Source organism: Lagenorhynchus albirostris, chromosome 8 (genome assembly GCF_949774975.1).
Source record: "Lagenorhynchus albirostris chromosome 8, mLagAlb1.1, whole genome shotgun sequence".
Lineage (NCBI taxonomy): Eukaryota > Metazoa > Chordata > Mammalia > Artiodactyla > Delphinidae > Lagenorhynchus > Lagenorhynchus albirostris.
This window is the reverse complement of record NC_083102.1, coordinates 60,379,676-60,390,741: the sequence shown is the minus strand read 5'-3', so window position 1 is coordinate 60,390,741 and position 11,066 is coordinate 60,379,676. Positions and strand designations below refer to the sequence as shown.

Here is an 11,066-nt window from a genome sequence, read left to right as displayed (position 1 = left end):
GGGGATTTTGGAGAATAGCTAACAATGGCATCAGGTAACATTCACAGAATGCTTGCTGTGTGTCAGAGATGGTGCTCAAAGCTTGACATGCATCATGTCCCACGACCCTCACCTAAGCTCCACCTGGCTACTGTCCACTGTGTAGAGTGGTGTATGATAGTACTGGACAGCATCATTAGTCCAGTTTTACTGATGATGAAAACAAGGCAGAAAGAAGTGAAGGGACTTGCCCATCATCACACAGCCATTAAGTGATGGAGTAGTTTGACTCTGAACCCCGCACTCTTATCCATTACATGGTTCCTTCCTGTTAAAACATCTATGCAGAAAAATATATGTACATACAATGTAGAAATACTGCTTTGTGCCTAAAAACATGCCATATATGTTGTTTCATGTCACTAAACACACCATAATGCCATTTTAAGTGATGTCATAGTATTCAGTTTTGTCGCTATGCCAGTTTGCTTCATCAATCTCATTGTTATTTCTGCCTAATAATTCCCTTCTAATCCTGACTCCTCTCATATTATAATCTCCGACCCCAACATTTCTTTGAGCTTCATATCCTCAAATGTAAAATGATGATAATAATAATACTTCCTTCAATGAGTGATTAAATATATATTATGAAGCTATTATTATGATGATGATTCTATGTTACAATTATTGTTATTATTAAATAGAACATCAAACATTACTGTTGGGGAATGGGGTTCTAGATGACTCTGATTTTCTCCTTTTGGCTTATCATAATATAATTTGTAGCATTTAAATGTATTGTGTGATAAAGAAAATTAGTTCATTGGAGTTTTTTGAACAAATTATTCATTTAAATATATAAAGATTAAAATATGCTTTAGCGCTCCTGTCCCACAAGTGTTTATTATTTTTTTTGTTTTTTTTTGCGGTACGCGGGCCTCTCACTGTTGTGGCCTCTCCCGTTGTGGAGCACAGGCTCCGGACACGCAGGCTCAGCGGCCATGGCTCACGGGCCCAGCCGGTCTGCGGCATGTGGGATCTTCCCGCACCGGGGCACGAACAGTCGGTAGGCGGACTCTCAACTACTGAGCCACCAGGGAAGCCCCCCACAAGTGGTTTTAATGTTGATGAACAACAGTCACCAGTCCAGAATAAACTCACAGAGTTTTATTTCACTGAGCAGTTTGTCCTGAGTTGATTTACCACTTGTCAATATTTCACACTCTCTTATGCAATCAGAAAATGATTCCAAGGACACTTAGTAATGCTTCCCCTTAAATAAATACACAAGAGCTTCCCTCTGATTGCCCTGTATTTCTGATACTCGTGCTTCTGCTGGAGTGTTAAGGGCACTAGCAATTCACAGGCAGTCTTTAGATATGCAAGAAAGAGGCTCTTATCTTTGTTATGGGGGTGATGCCATATTATCAGCTCTCTATCTTTCTGTATCATCCTCCAGTGACCTTTGTGAGAGTTTGGTTTGGTGTCTTGATTCTAGTGAGACTCAAACACTGCTGCATTTATTCCTGGGCTTTAAACACGGCTGAAATGGTAGTGTGCTGATATTTTGCACAACAAGGAAATAACCAGTGAAATGCATCTTTAAAATAGATGATCCTATTTGTAAAAGTAAATCATAAGCACATATAAACGGAATTGAGCCTTAACTGTTTTGGGGACCAGAATGTAATTGTTTTCTCCATGAATGATCCTGTGCCAAAAGTGTGTGTGAGAGAGAAACTGGGATTACATTTTGCTCATTCTCCTTAAGAAAGAGAGATTTAGTAGTTTTCTGTTTCAGTATTTAGCAGCCCAAAACAGCTTGGAACATATTTCATCTACTAAAAGAAAGGTTGCTGATTTGACATAAATGTTAATGAAAGAATAAGACCCACTTCTCAAGATATTTTTTCTTTTATTTAAAATGTAAACTATCACAACACATTGTACAATAAAATAAAGACCTTAGAATCACATTAAAATTTTGAAACATCTCTATATAGTCACAAAACATAAAACATGCTGCAGGGATACAAACACAGTTTGGTACCAAGTCTTAGTACACTTTCACCATGAAAACAAATGGAGAAGCACAGCCTATCTGTGAGTTTCCTTTCTTTAGTAGTAGCTGATGTGACTGCTGCCAACAAAGAGAAATGGTTTCTTTCTTTGGAGACTATATCTCTGATAGGCTTTTACAACTTCATTGAATACTGTGCTTTGTTGAGAAATTACCACTGACTTCTACTTCTGAGCGAGTTGTCATATTAGAATTACAACACGCTTTTACAACACATATTGGCACAATATGAAAAATAAATACTTTTTGAGTTTTCAACTCAAAGCAACAATTATTATTAAATAAATAATTATTCCTCATAGCGCATGTCTCATTTTATCGTGCCTTGGCCATTGACACAAATGAAGCTCAATGAATAATACATTAGGTAGTTTATTTATGTCTTCTTTCATAATTCTGCATTGCACTCCTTTCATAAGCCACTGAGAACAAAGATAAGGTAAAGGGTTTGTTAAGAAGATTCACTGACACAGTTAAACAAAGTTCAAGGCATACAGAAACTTATTTTAAACTCATAATTACTTTTTTCACTCCATTGAAGTATTTCTAAGAGTCTTATTTGCACATCTTCCAATCGGGCCTCAGTCTTTATCCTGATTGGAAGTGATCTGTCCACAGAATTCTTGGTTATTTTGGTCATCCTCATAGACTTGGTGCCCCCAAAGTGTATTTCCACAGTATACTGCAACATTGATTCTCCACAGCTTTCTCAAGCAGTGGCGGACACCATGGTGATTTATAGAAAGGACAATGCCTAAAGTAAACAGGAATAGTAGGAGGATGAAAGCAAAATGTGGGACTTTTATTCTAGGACAGAGTCAACCAACTACAGGCCATGGACCAAATCCAGCCCACTATCTTTTCTTGTAAATAATGTTTTATTGGAATATGACCACACCCATTAATTTATGTATTGTCTATGCCTACTTTAACATTAAAATGGAAGACCTGAGTAGTTGCTACAGAGACTGTTTGGCTCACATAGTCTAAAATATTTACTATCTGGCTCTTTACAGAATAAGTTTGCTGATTTCTGGTATAAGGGTACCTAATGGCGTGAGGGTCTCTTCCTATCTTGTGGATTCCTCCCAATGATACATTGTCCTTGAGACTAAAAACAATCTCATTGTCTATAAGTAGGGCAATCGAGCCATCTAAACACAACATAGTTTAACTTACCTCCTAGCACCCTAATGGCCTGTGAAAGATTAATCACCGCTTCCAAAGGTGTTTAACATATAGCTAGCAAGTAACTTAAGTACTTTGACTATATGGACAGAAAAAAGTACCAAATTACATTATATTATATTATATTATTAAATATAATTTCAAAGGAGTCTGCAGCCACAAAAGGGTAAGGATCAGATTGCTGTGATCAAAATACTTAAGTATATATTTTCATCATTTTATCTAATACTTTATACACTTAGATTTACATTGTAGTCAAACTACTGTGCTTTTAAAAATTCAGTATGCATGTATAAAATACTGAATTTAAATAGAAATAGTAGAAAGAATTGTGAAAGACATGTAGGAATCATAGGTGCCACTCTAAACAATTTTCTCAGTGAGAAGGATATGATGAAAGAGTAGGTAGGTGAAGCCTCCAGTGTTATCACTTTCCCCTTTTACCACTGAGCAGGTTCTCATTAGCATCCAAGATTCCCTTAAGTGAGGTTAACAATAAGGAGAATGTTTTATGTCAATCATGCACACACTTCTGGGGTGGACTAGTCTGAGGCCCAATCTTGGCAGTTCTGAAGGAAAGAAACAGTCCATTTCTGACCCTGGTTTGTTTGTAGGAGGAGGAGGGTGATCAGCACAAGTTCAGTTCCTGACAAGCTTTCGGTAACATAATGTTGTTCCTCAGAGAAGGGAAGGGAATGCGAATGTAAACTAACCAAAGACATTAGTGATTGAGCTGAAATACAATGTTCTCTTAATTGGAAGCAGAGTTTCTTACCTGGTCCTTGAACCCTCTAAAACCATATGTAAATGTTTGTGTGTATGAGCTGATAAGGGTTTCTCTGGGAAGACACTTTCTAGATTACTCAGATTGTCAAAGGGGTCTGTGACCCCAACAGGGTAAGGATCGGATGGCTGTAGAAGGTGTCTATGATAACCTTGCCTCAACTGATTAAATGAAAAGGTACCCGATTGGGTATAAATTACATGCTTGCCCATTTTTTCCTTTTTTATTTTCTTAACTAAAATGGAGGAGCAAAGATTTAGTCATAAATTGACTCTGATTCATACAGTGATTCTATTTAATATTATCTATAATTATATTATTTTAAGTACATTTAATAGCATCTAATTTGTTCAAACTGCACATATATATATATTATTTGTAAAGTTAAGCATGTTCTGAAACCTTTTATCAATTCTGAAAATGGAAAGTTGTTGACTGGTGTGATTATCAAGAAAACCACAGGTATATAAGGGCTAGTGTACACTTCTGATACAAATAAAGCCAGTGTGGTTTAAACTTATATTCCATTTCCAAAAGCTGGAAGATAATACATACTAATAAAACAATTCTAGTTTTTCATTAGGTACACTGGTAACTTCTTTAAAATTTAAACTTGAGAAGCCTCCAAATTACTGACGAAGAAATATAAATGTAGTGTCTAAATCTGGAAGGTAGAGAACCAATACAGATAGGAGGATACCTTGGACTTCCCTGGTGGTGCAGTGGTTAAGAATCCACCTGCCAATGCATGGGACATAGGTTCGATCCCTTTTCCGCGAAGATACCACATGCCCAGGGGTCGACAGAACTACTGAGCCTGCGCTCTAGAGCCCTCAAGCCACAACTACTGAAGCCCCGTGCGTCTAGAGCCTGTGCTCCGCAAAAAGAAAAGCCACTGCAATGAGAAGCCTGCGCACCGCAACGAAGAGTAGCCCCCCCTCACCGCAATTAGAGAAAGCCCGTGCACTGCAACAAGGGCCCAATGCAGCCAAAAATAAAATGAAATTTAAAAAAAAATACTAGGATACCTCATTTTTGCATGACTTTTTCAGATTAATTAAGCCAGCATATCTTACTTACAGATTTTCAGGAAACCAGAAATATTCTAAATGGATAAGACAGGGGATGATTGCTTTCTAATTAATTACATGATTAGTATTTTAATTCTAATTTCACTGAAGGTAAAATAAAGAGAATTTGAATAGTTTCAAATTAAACTACGAACTATATGGCCTGAATGAGCTTAACAAAATATCAGTTTCTATGAAAATGATACAGGGGTTATTTAACCTTAAAAATACTGTTATGGGGGCTTCCCTGGTGGCGCAGTGGTTGAGAGTCCGCCTGCTGATGCAGGGGACACGGGTTCGTGCCCCGGTCCGGGAAGATCCCACATGCCGCGGAGCGGCTAGGCCCATGAGCCATGGCCACTGAGCCTGCGCGTCCGGAGCCTGTGCTCCGCAACGGGAGAGGCCACAACAGTGAGAGGCCCGCGTACCGCAAATAAATAAATAAATAAATAAAAATACTGTGATGAATGAGTTAAGAAATTAGAGTTTTCAGATATATGCATACGGAATTTACATAGAAGAAAGAAATTAAAGGAAAGAAAGGAAATATGCAGGCTTTACATCAAGTGAAAGAGTTGTTCAGACTTAAACTGGGTTATGAGGAGAATTGTGGCACTCCTTCTCTTTAAGGGTTTTGTAGCCAGAACTGATTATAACCCTCTAGGATAATTTGATTGTGTTCGTTTTTGAAGGCATTGGAACAGCCTATGTTACTCTCCTAGTCTTAAACATTCACCAGGAGGTTTAGAGTTTGAGCTTCTATAATATCATTAAGAGCAAGTGATTTGTAAAAATGGATTTGTTTTTATTTATTTATTTATTTTTGTGTTGGAAGACTGTCAGATTTAACCTTTTGTAAGACTTTCCAATTACCTTGGTAACAAGTAAAATTATCTGTCTTATCTCCCCCATCCCCATCCCCCTTAGTTCAGTAAGGTTAAATGTGGCTTATTGAACAGATGTAAGGGAAAGGGTATTAGACTAGCCCAAAGATTCAGGTTAGGTAATGATTAAATGCGGCAGACACTGGGAGTTTGAGAAGGATAGATTGATATTGTGGTGATATTAGCTCAATCATCTATAAATCCATTCTTGGATTTATTTATTGCAATTAGATTTTTTCAATATAAATACTAATTTTAATATTCCTGTTTAATACTTTGAAAAGAATGCCTTAGAGAAAATAGAAGTAGATTTAAGGTACTGTTTATTTGCAGTCATGGTTTTATACATACCAGAATTTAAAGCTCTTTTGCCCATTAGTCCAACAAAGGAATCTGTTTTATGCCCTGGAAAAATACATTTAGGGGTATTTTAATATGTATATCTCTGAGGAAATAAACTGTTATAACTAGTACCAAGAAAAAGCAAGCTTCTAAATATATGCCTATATAATAAATATATAATTATTTCAAGTTTTGATGAGCCTGAAGAAATAAAGATTCCTAGTAAGTCTTATAAATGACACTAAATAAAAATAATACAGTGAAAGCACTTTTCTCAATTCTATATCTAAATATTAGCAAGTACACTTTATTCATATTGTATTTTATCTGTTTATATACAAATGTTTTAAATATTGCTATTTGAGCTAGCTTTGATGTTTAGGGAGTCAATTTCACATTTGTGTGACAGAAACATCAAAGCTTATTTCCTCATATTACTGAATATGTTGTATTTCTCAGGAAACTGAAGCTTAGTTAAATCAGATTCCTATACCTGATGATTATAAACTTCTAAAGTTCACTAGTGCTATTTTATTGGATTTTAAAAAATATTTCTTTTGGAAAAAGTACATTAGTTTTGACATTAATAAAGTACATTTATTTTCATTACATGGAATTTTGCTATATATAATTCCCCTGAAAGTCAAGTCCTGAGAAAGTAAATATGAATAAGATTTATTTATTTTCAAAGATGAAGCCTTTGGAAAGGATTATTATTTTAACTCTAGTGGGAGGATGTCTCTTGGTTTATACTACATTAGCTAAGAACACGGCTGCTATCTTAGTGTGGCCTCTACTCTGCTTCCAGTGAATCAAAATCCAAGTTGGAGTAAGTGAGTGGACCTTGGGATAAGTGAGTGTGATTAAGATGGACCCCTGGTACTTTCTACAACTTTATCTATATTTACCTTTAGTATGGATTCTCAGACATTCACTCCATCCTCTTAATTGGCTGCTGGATTACTCTAATAAATGACATCATCATGGAATCCAGCATACTAAAATGAACTAGGAGATGCCTATAAATGCTAAGATTTTTGTTTTTGCTTTTGTTTTTTTCAGTGGAAGTGATGGGGTGGGGATGAGGGGAGAGGAATGTATGGTGGATTTTTACCCCTAGGATTGAAATTCTTATCTTAAACTAACAATTTACAGGAGTTAAAGGATTCCTTCCTCCCTCCCTCCCTTCTTTCCTTCCTTCCTTCCTTCCTTCCTCTCCTTCCTTTCTTTATTTATTATCTCAGTTTCTGTGGGTCAGGAATTCAGCAACAGTTCAGCTGGGAGTTAAAGGATTTTTAATATAATGCATGCTTTTGGTAAGTATGATATGTTTAAACAACAGAGCTTTAAACATTCATGTTCTGGATGTAATATGAGTCTGCTCCATTCTTAAATTGTGTTAATTAAAAATATTAAGTTCTACATTACAACAGAAAGTAAGTTATTATGTAAAGTGGAATTCAATCTAATTTACATTTGCATATGATAAATGTCAAAATAATTTGGAACTTACTTTTATGAGAGAGCTGGCCATGTCCTATAGAAAGAAAAATAAAATTAACAAACACAATAGATTTGTTTTAAAGGAGCTATATTATATCTTTTAAAGAGAATTATAAAATAGATTTTTAAAATAATGCAACATTTTCCATTCATGTACTATCCTGAGGAATATAGCAGAATCATAAATGCTATCCAAATTATTAATAATAAAAACAAAATATTTTAAACAAAAGGAATACTTTTAAGTGATTTATGTGGGCCACAGATTCAAACTCAGGTCTGTGAGACTCCTGAGGCCTGAACTGCCTGGCCGTACCACCTCTCTTGTTTTCTTATAAGAGATACATCTTCAAGGCCGGTCAGCTTTAATGCTCGAGAGAGAGAGAGAGAGAGAGAGAGAGAGAGAGAGAGAGAGAGAGAGAGAGAGAGAGAGAGAGAGAGAGAGAGCAAACCCATCTCTTTATTCAATAGTCAACCAAGAATCTGTATTTCAGCCCACAAAAGACATTCTCCATTTTCATACATGTGCATTCACAAGAGTAAAATAAAGATTTATAGAAATGTTTACCATAAAGAGCCTGTAACAGGGCCACCTGTTTTTCAATTGAGGAATCTGACAAGAGACGAATTGACATTAACTGTTTACACGTTCCACTGATGGTGTGAGAATTCAAGAAAAGGAAATATTTCTATCATGAGACACTGGCAGCTAAATCTAATCTAACCCCAGTGGTCTAAAGTCAGTTTTCCACATGGACTGAGAACATTCTGATATCCCCTGGAGGCCCCGTGCCTTCCTGTTCTTTGTCAGTTTGGATCCTTAGTCAAGGAAGCACTTAGCTTAAGGTTGGTTCCTGTTCTCGGTGGTTTGGACCGATCTCTCCCTCCCTCCGTGTTATGTGTGTGTTAGCGGGGTGAGGGCCAGAGTCGCGCTCCGGGAGATGTACCCATTTTAGGGTGGAAATCTCTGCTCATAGATCAAGAGAGACTGCGTGCTCTGAGTACGAGCTAGGATTCCGGGGTGGGAGTGGCGGGGTGGGGGCGGTGCCCAGAGAGACAGAGAGGGTGATGGCTGCCCATCTCACCAGCGTCCCGTTTGCCCATTAATCCGAAGAACTGCTGAGGCTTGGGTCTGCGGGCGATTCTCTGCAGAAGATGCTCAAAGGGCTCGGGCAGCTCCTCCTAGAGGACAGACGCACCGACAGGGACGTGTAGGCAACCAGTGCAAGGCGCCGGCAAACTAGAGTCATTCTGGTGGTGCGCTCCAGCCTGGGGCAAATCTTGGCGGTGGGGACAGGCCAAGCCAGGGTTGGGGAACCAGCTCCGAGGCGTGCTCCCCACACCTGGGCGTTGCCTCTCTCCACTCCTCCCCGCCGAATTCGTGTCCGGCGCCGCCGCCTCCCCGAAGCCTAGCCCTAACCAGTTAGCTGGAGGCTCGTCGTCTCCAAGCCCTGCTCACTTTCCCCTCTTTCCTCCCATCCCGGGGACCCTCACTCATCTTCCGCTCAGCTACCGGACTTTGTTCATCTCTAGCTCGGGCTTTGGAGGCTTCTCACCGCCCTAAATGCGCACAGGTGTGTGTGGGGGAATGGCGGGGGGAGGGTAGGGAAGGTGACAGCCCTTTACAAGCAACTAACAGTGCACGACTTTCACTGTTCGGCGGGGCGCGCTCCCTTGCGCGAATAGCCTGCGAGCAATCTAAAGGAAAACTTGCGGCTACGTCTCCAGGTCCGTAAAATAAAAGTCATGGCAGGAAGTTAGCCTCCTACCCACCTGCGACCCTCCAAGCCCTCAGCACCTCGCCACTTGCCCCTGCTTTTGCCTGCGTCGGGCGCACACTCCTCTGCCCCTGCCCCAGCATTTCCAAATGCCAGGTCCTTGCAGCTGGACCTGAGTCTCCGAGATCCGCGTTACCAGGGGATGAAACCTTGTGAGGTTTCCAGTCTTGTGAGGATTCCGGGATCACCTGGGAGGGTATTATTCCTCCTGAGAGTTCCCGAGACCCGACGATGCAGCCCTCGGGAGGAAACTTGGTTCTTGGATGCAAAATCTCGTGTGGGACCCAGGGGATGGCGTTCCTCTACATCCCTCCCGGCGCGCCTCCACCGCCTCTGGTTGCGGTCCCGGTGCCCGCTAGGGTAACTAGGATGCTATCGCGGGGGGTAAGTGACACCTCCTAAGCCCATGAAGAACGGTGCGGGCCATCTTGGGACCGAGTCTCACCTTGATCTGGTCTCTGTCGGACCAGTCAGACCAATAATTCAGATCATCGTTGGCTCCAATTTCTTCTGCAAACAGTTGAGTGGAGACGAGAAAAAAGACTGCCAAGGCCACGAGGATTTTCATGTCGGATTTCTGGGAAGAGTGAGGAGAAGAGGCAGAGGAGAGAAAAAAATATAGATGTATTGGGGGTTTCTATCCAAGAGTTGAGGCAGCAGAATTTTCGATCCCACAACGGAACTCAAGGTCGATTGAAACAAGATAAACCGCCTAAGGGCTAAAGTCCTGTCGGTACCCTTTAGGAAAGAGAATCAAGCCCTAAAGTTTCTCAAATCCTATTCTTCCTAGATCCCAGCTCCCCCAGCCCCCAACCCACCAATCCACACCTTCAAGCCAGGAGGCTGTGCGGGTGGAAGACAAAAAGGGACAAGGCACTTGGGATACCCGTCTCGCCGCCGTCTCCCTGCCGTCTCCCCGCAGGCCCCCCGCGGTCCCTCAGCTCTCTCCCCGCAGTCCCTCGCTGCAGCGGCCCATCCAGCCCTGCTAGACGTCGCCTCGGAGCGGTGCGCGGTGAGGAAAGCCCACCCAGCAGGGCGCAGGCACTTACTGCGGCTGACCAGCCCTTGGGGTTCCTCGGCGGGTCGGAGCGCTCGCTGGGCGCTCGGCACTCTCTGTCGCAGCAGCTCGCGCTTTTGCCTGCTGGCTGCAGCGCGGTATTTATCCCAGGTTCGCTGAGCCTCGAGACCCACGTGACACGCTCCCCACGCGACTTTCTGCTCAATATTTAATTAGCCGCCTCCTCTCCTTTCGCTTGCGTCTGATTGAGAGTTTCCGAGACGGCAATCCGTCGGTGCGCATAACATCTGGACCCAATTGGGTTCGAAATGACGCAATTATAGGAAAATCGAGATCTCGCCATCCAATCCGCAGCGGCCTGTCTTCTTCCGTTTGCAGATCTGACGCCCCCTCCCCTCTTTTTCTTCAGAATGGGGTTCCATGACACCTGAGATTAC

At 41.0% G+C, this 11,066-nt stretch overlaps 1 protein-coding gene across 4 annotated transcripts; it reads right to left on the bottom strand.

Moving 5' to 3' along the window:
* Window positions 1-1,902: 1,902 nt before the first annotated feature.
* TAC1 (tachykinin precursor 1) lies at window positions 1,903-10,769 on the bottom strand. 4 transcript variants are annotated; one of them, XM_060156109.1, is made up of 7 exons: window positions 10,661-10,769; window positions 10,057-10,188; window positions 8,919-9,015; window positions 8,402-8,446; window positions 7,844-7,867; window positions 6,340-6,393; window positions 1,903-2,484 (listed from the first exon to the last, which is right to left on the bottom strand). In XM_060156109.1, the coding sequence occupies exons 2-7, from the start codon at window positions 10,177-10,179 to the stop codon at window positions 2,435-2,437; spliced, it is 393 nt and encodes a 130-aa protein (XP_060012092.1). In that variant the 5' UTR covers window positions 10,180-10,188; window positions 10,661-10,769; the 3' UTR covers window positions 1,903-2,434. The 4 variants fall into 4 exon arrangements, with proteins under 4 accessions (XP_060012092.1, XP_060012094.1, XP_060012093.1 ...); XM_060156111.1 differs by lacking the exon at window positions 6,340-6,393; XM_060156110.1 differs by lacking the exon at window positions 8,402-8,446.
* Window positions 10,770-11,066: the final 297 nt, after the last annotated feature.

Bases quoted from the DNA above. Each gene is read 5' to 3' on its own strand.
- TAC1 (XM_060156109.1), bottom strand. From the start codon at position 10,179: ATGAAAATCCTCGTGGCCTTGGCAGTCTTTTTTCTCGTCTCCACTCAA. The intron at 8,447-8,918 runs GTGAGATGGGCA...GTCTCTTGTCAG, and splicing joins AATGGGCAAACGGGACGCTG to ATTCCTCAATTGAAAAACAG. The intron at 2,485-6,339 runs GTATGTATAAAA...CTTTGTTCTCAG, and splicing joins CAAAAGAGCTTTAAATTCTG to TGGCTTATGAAAGGAGTGCA.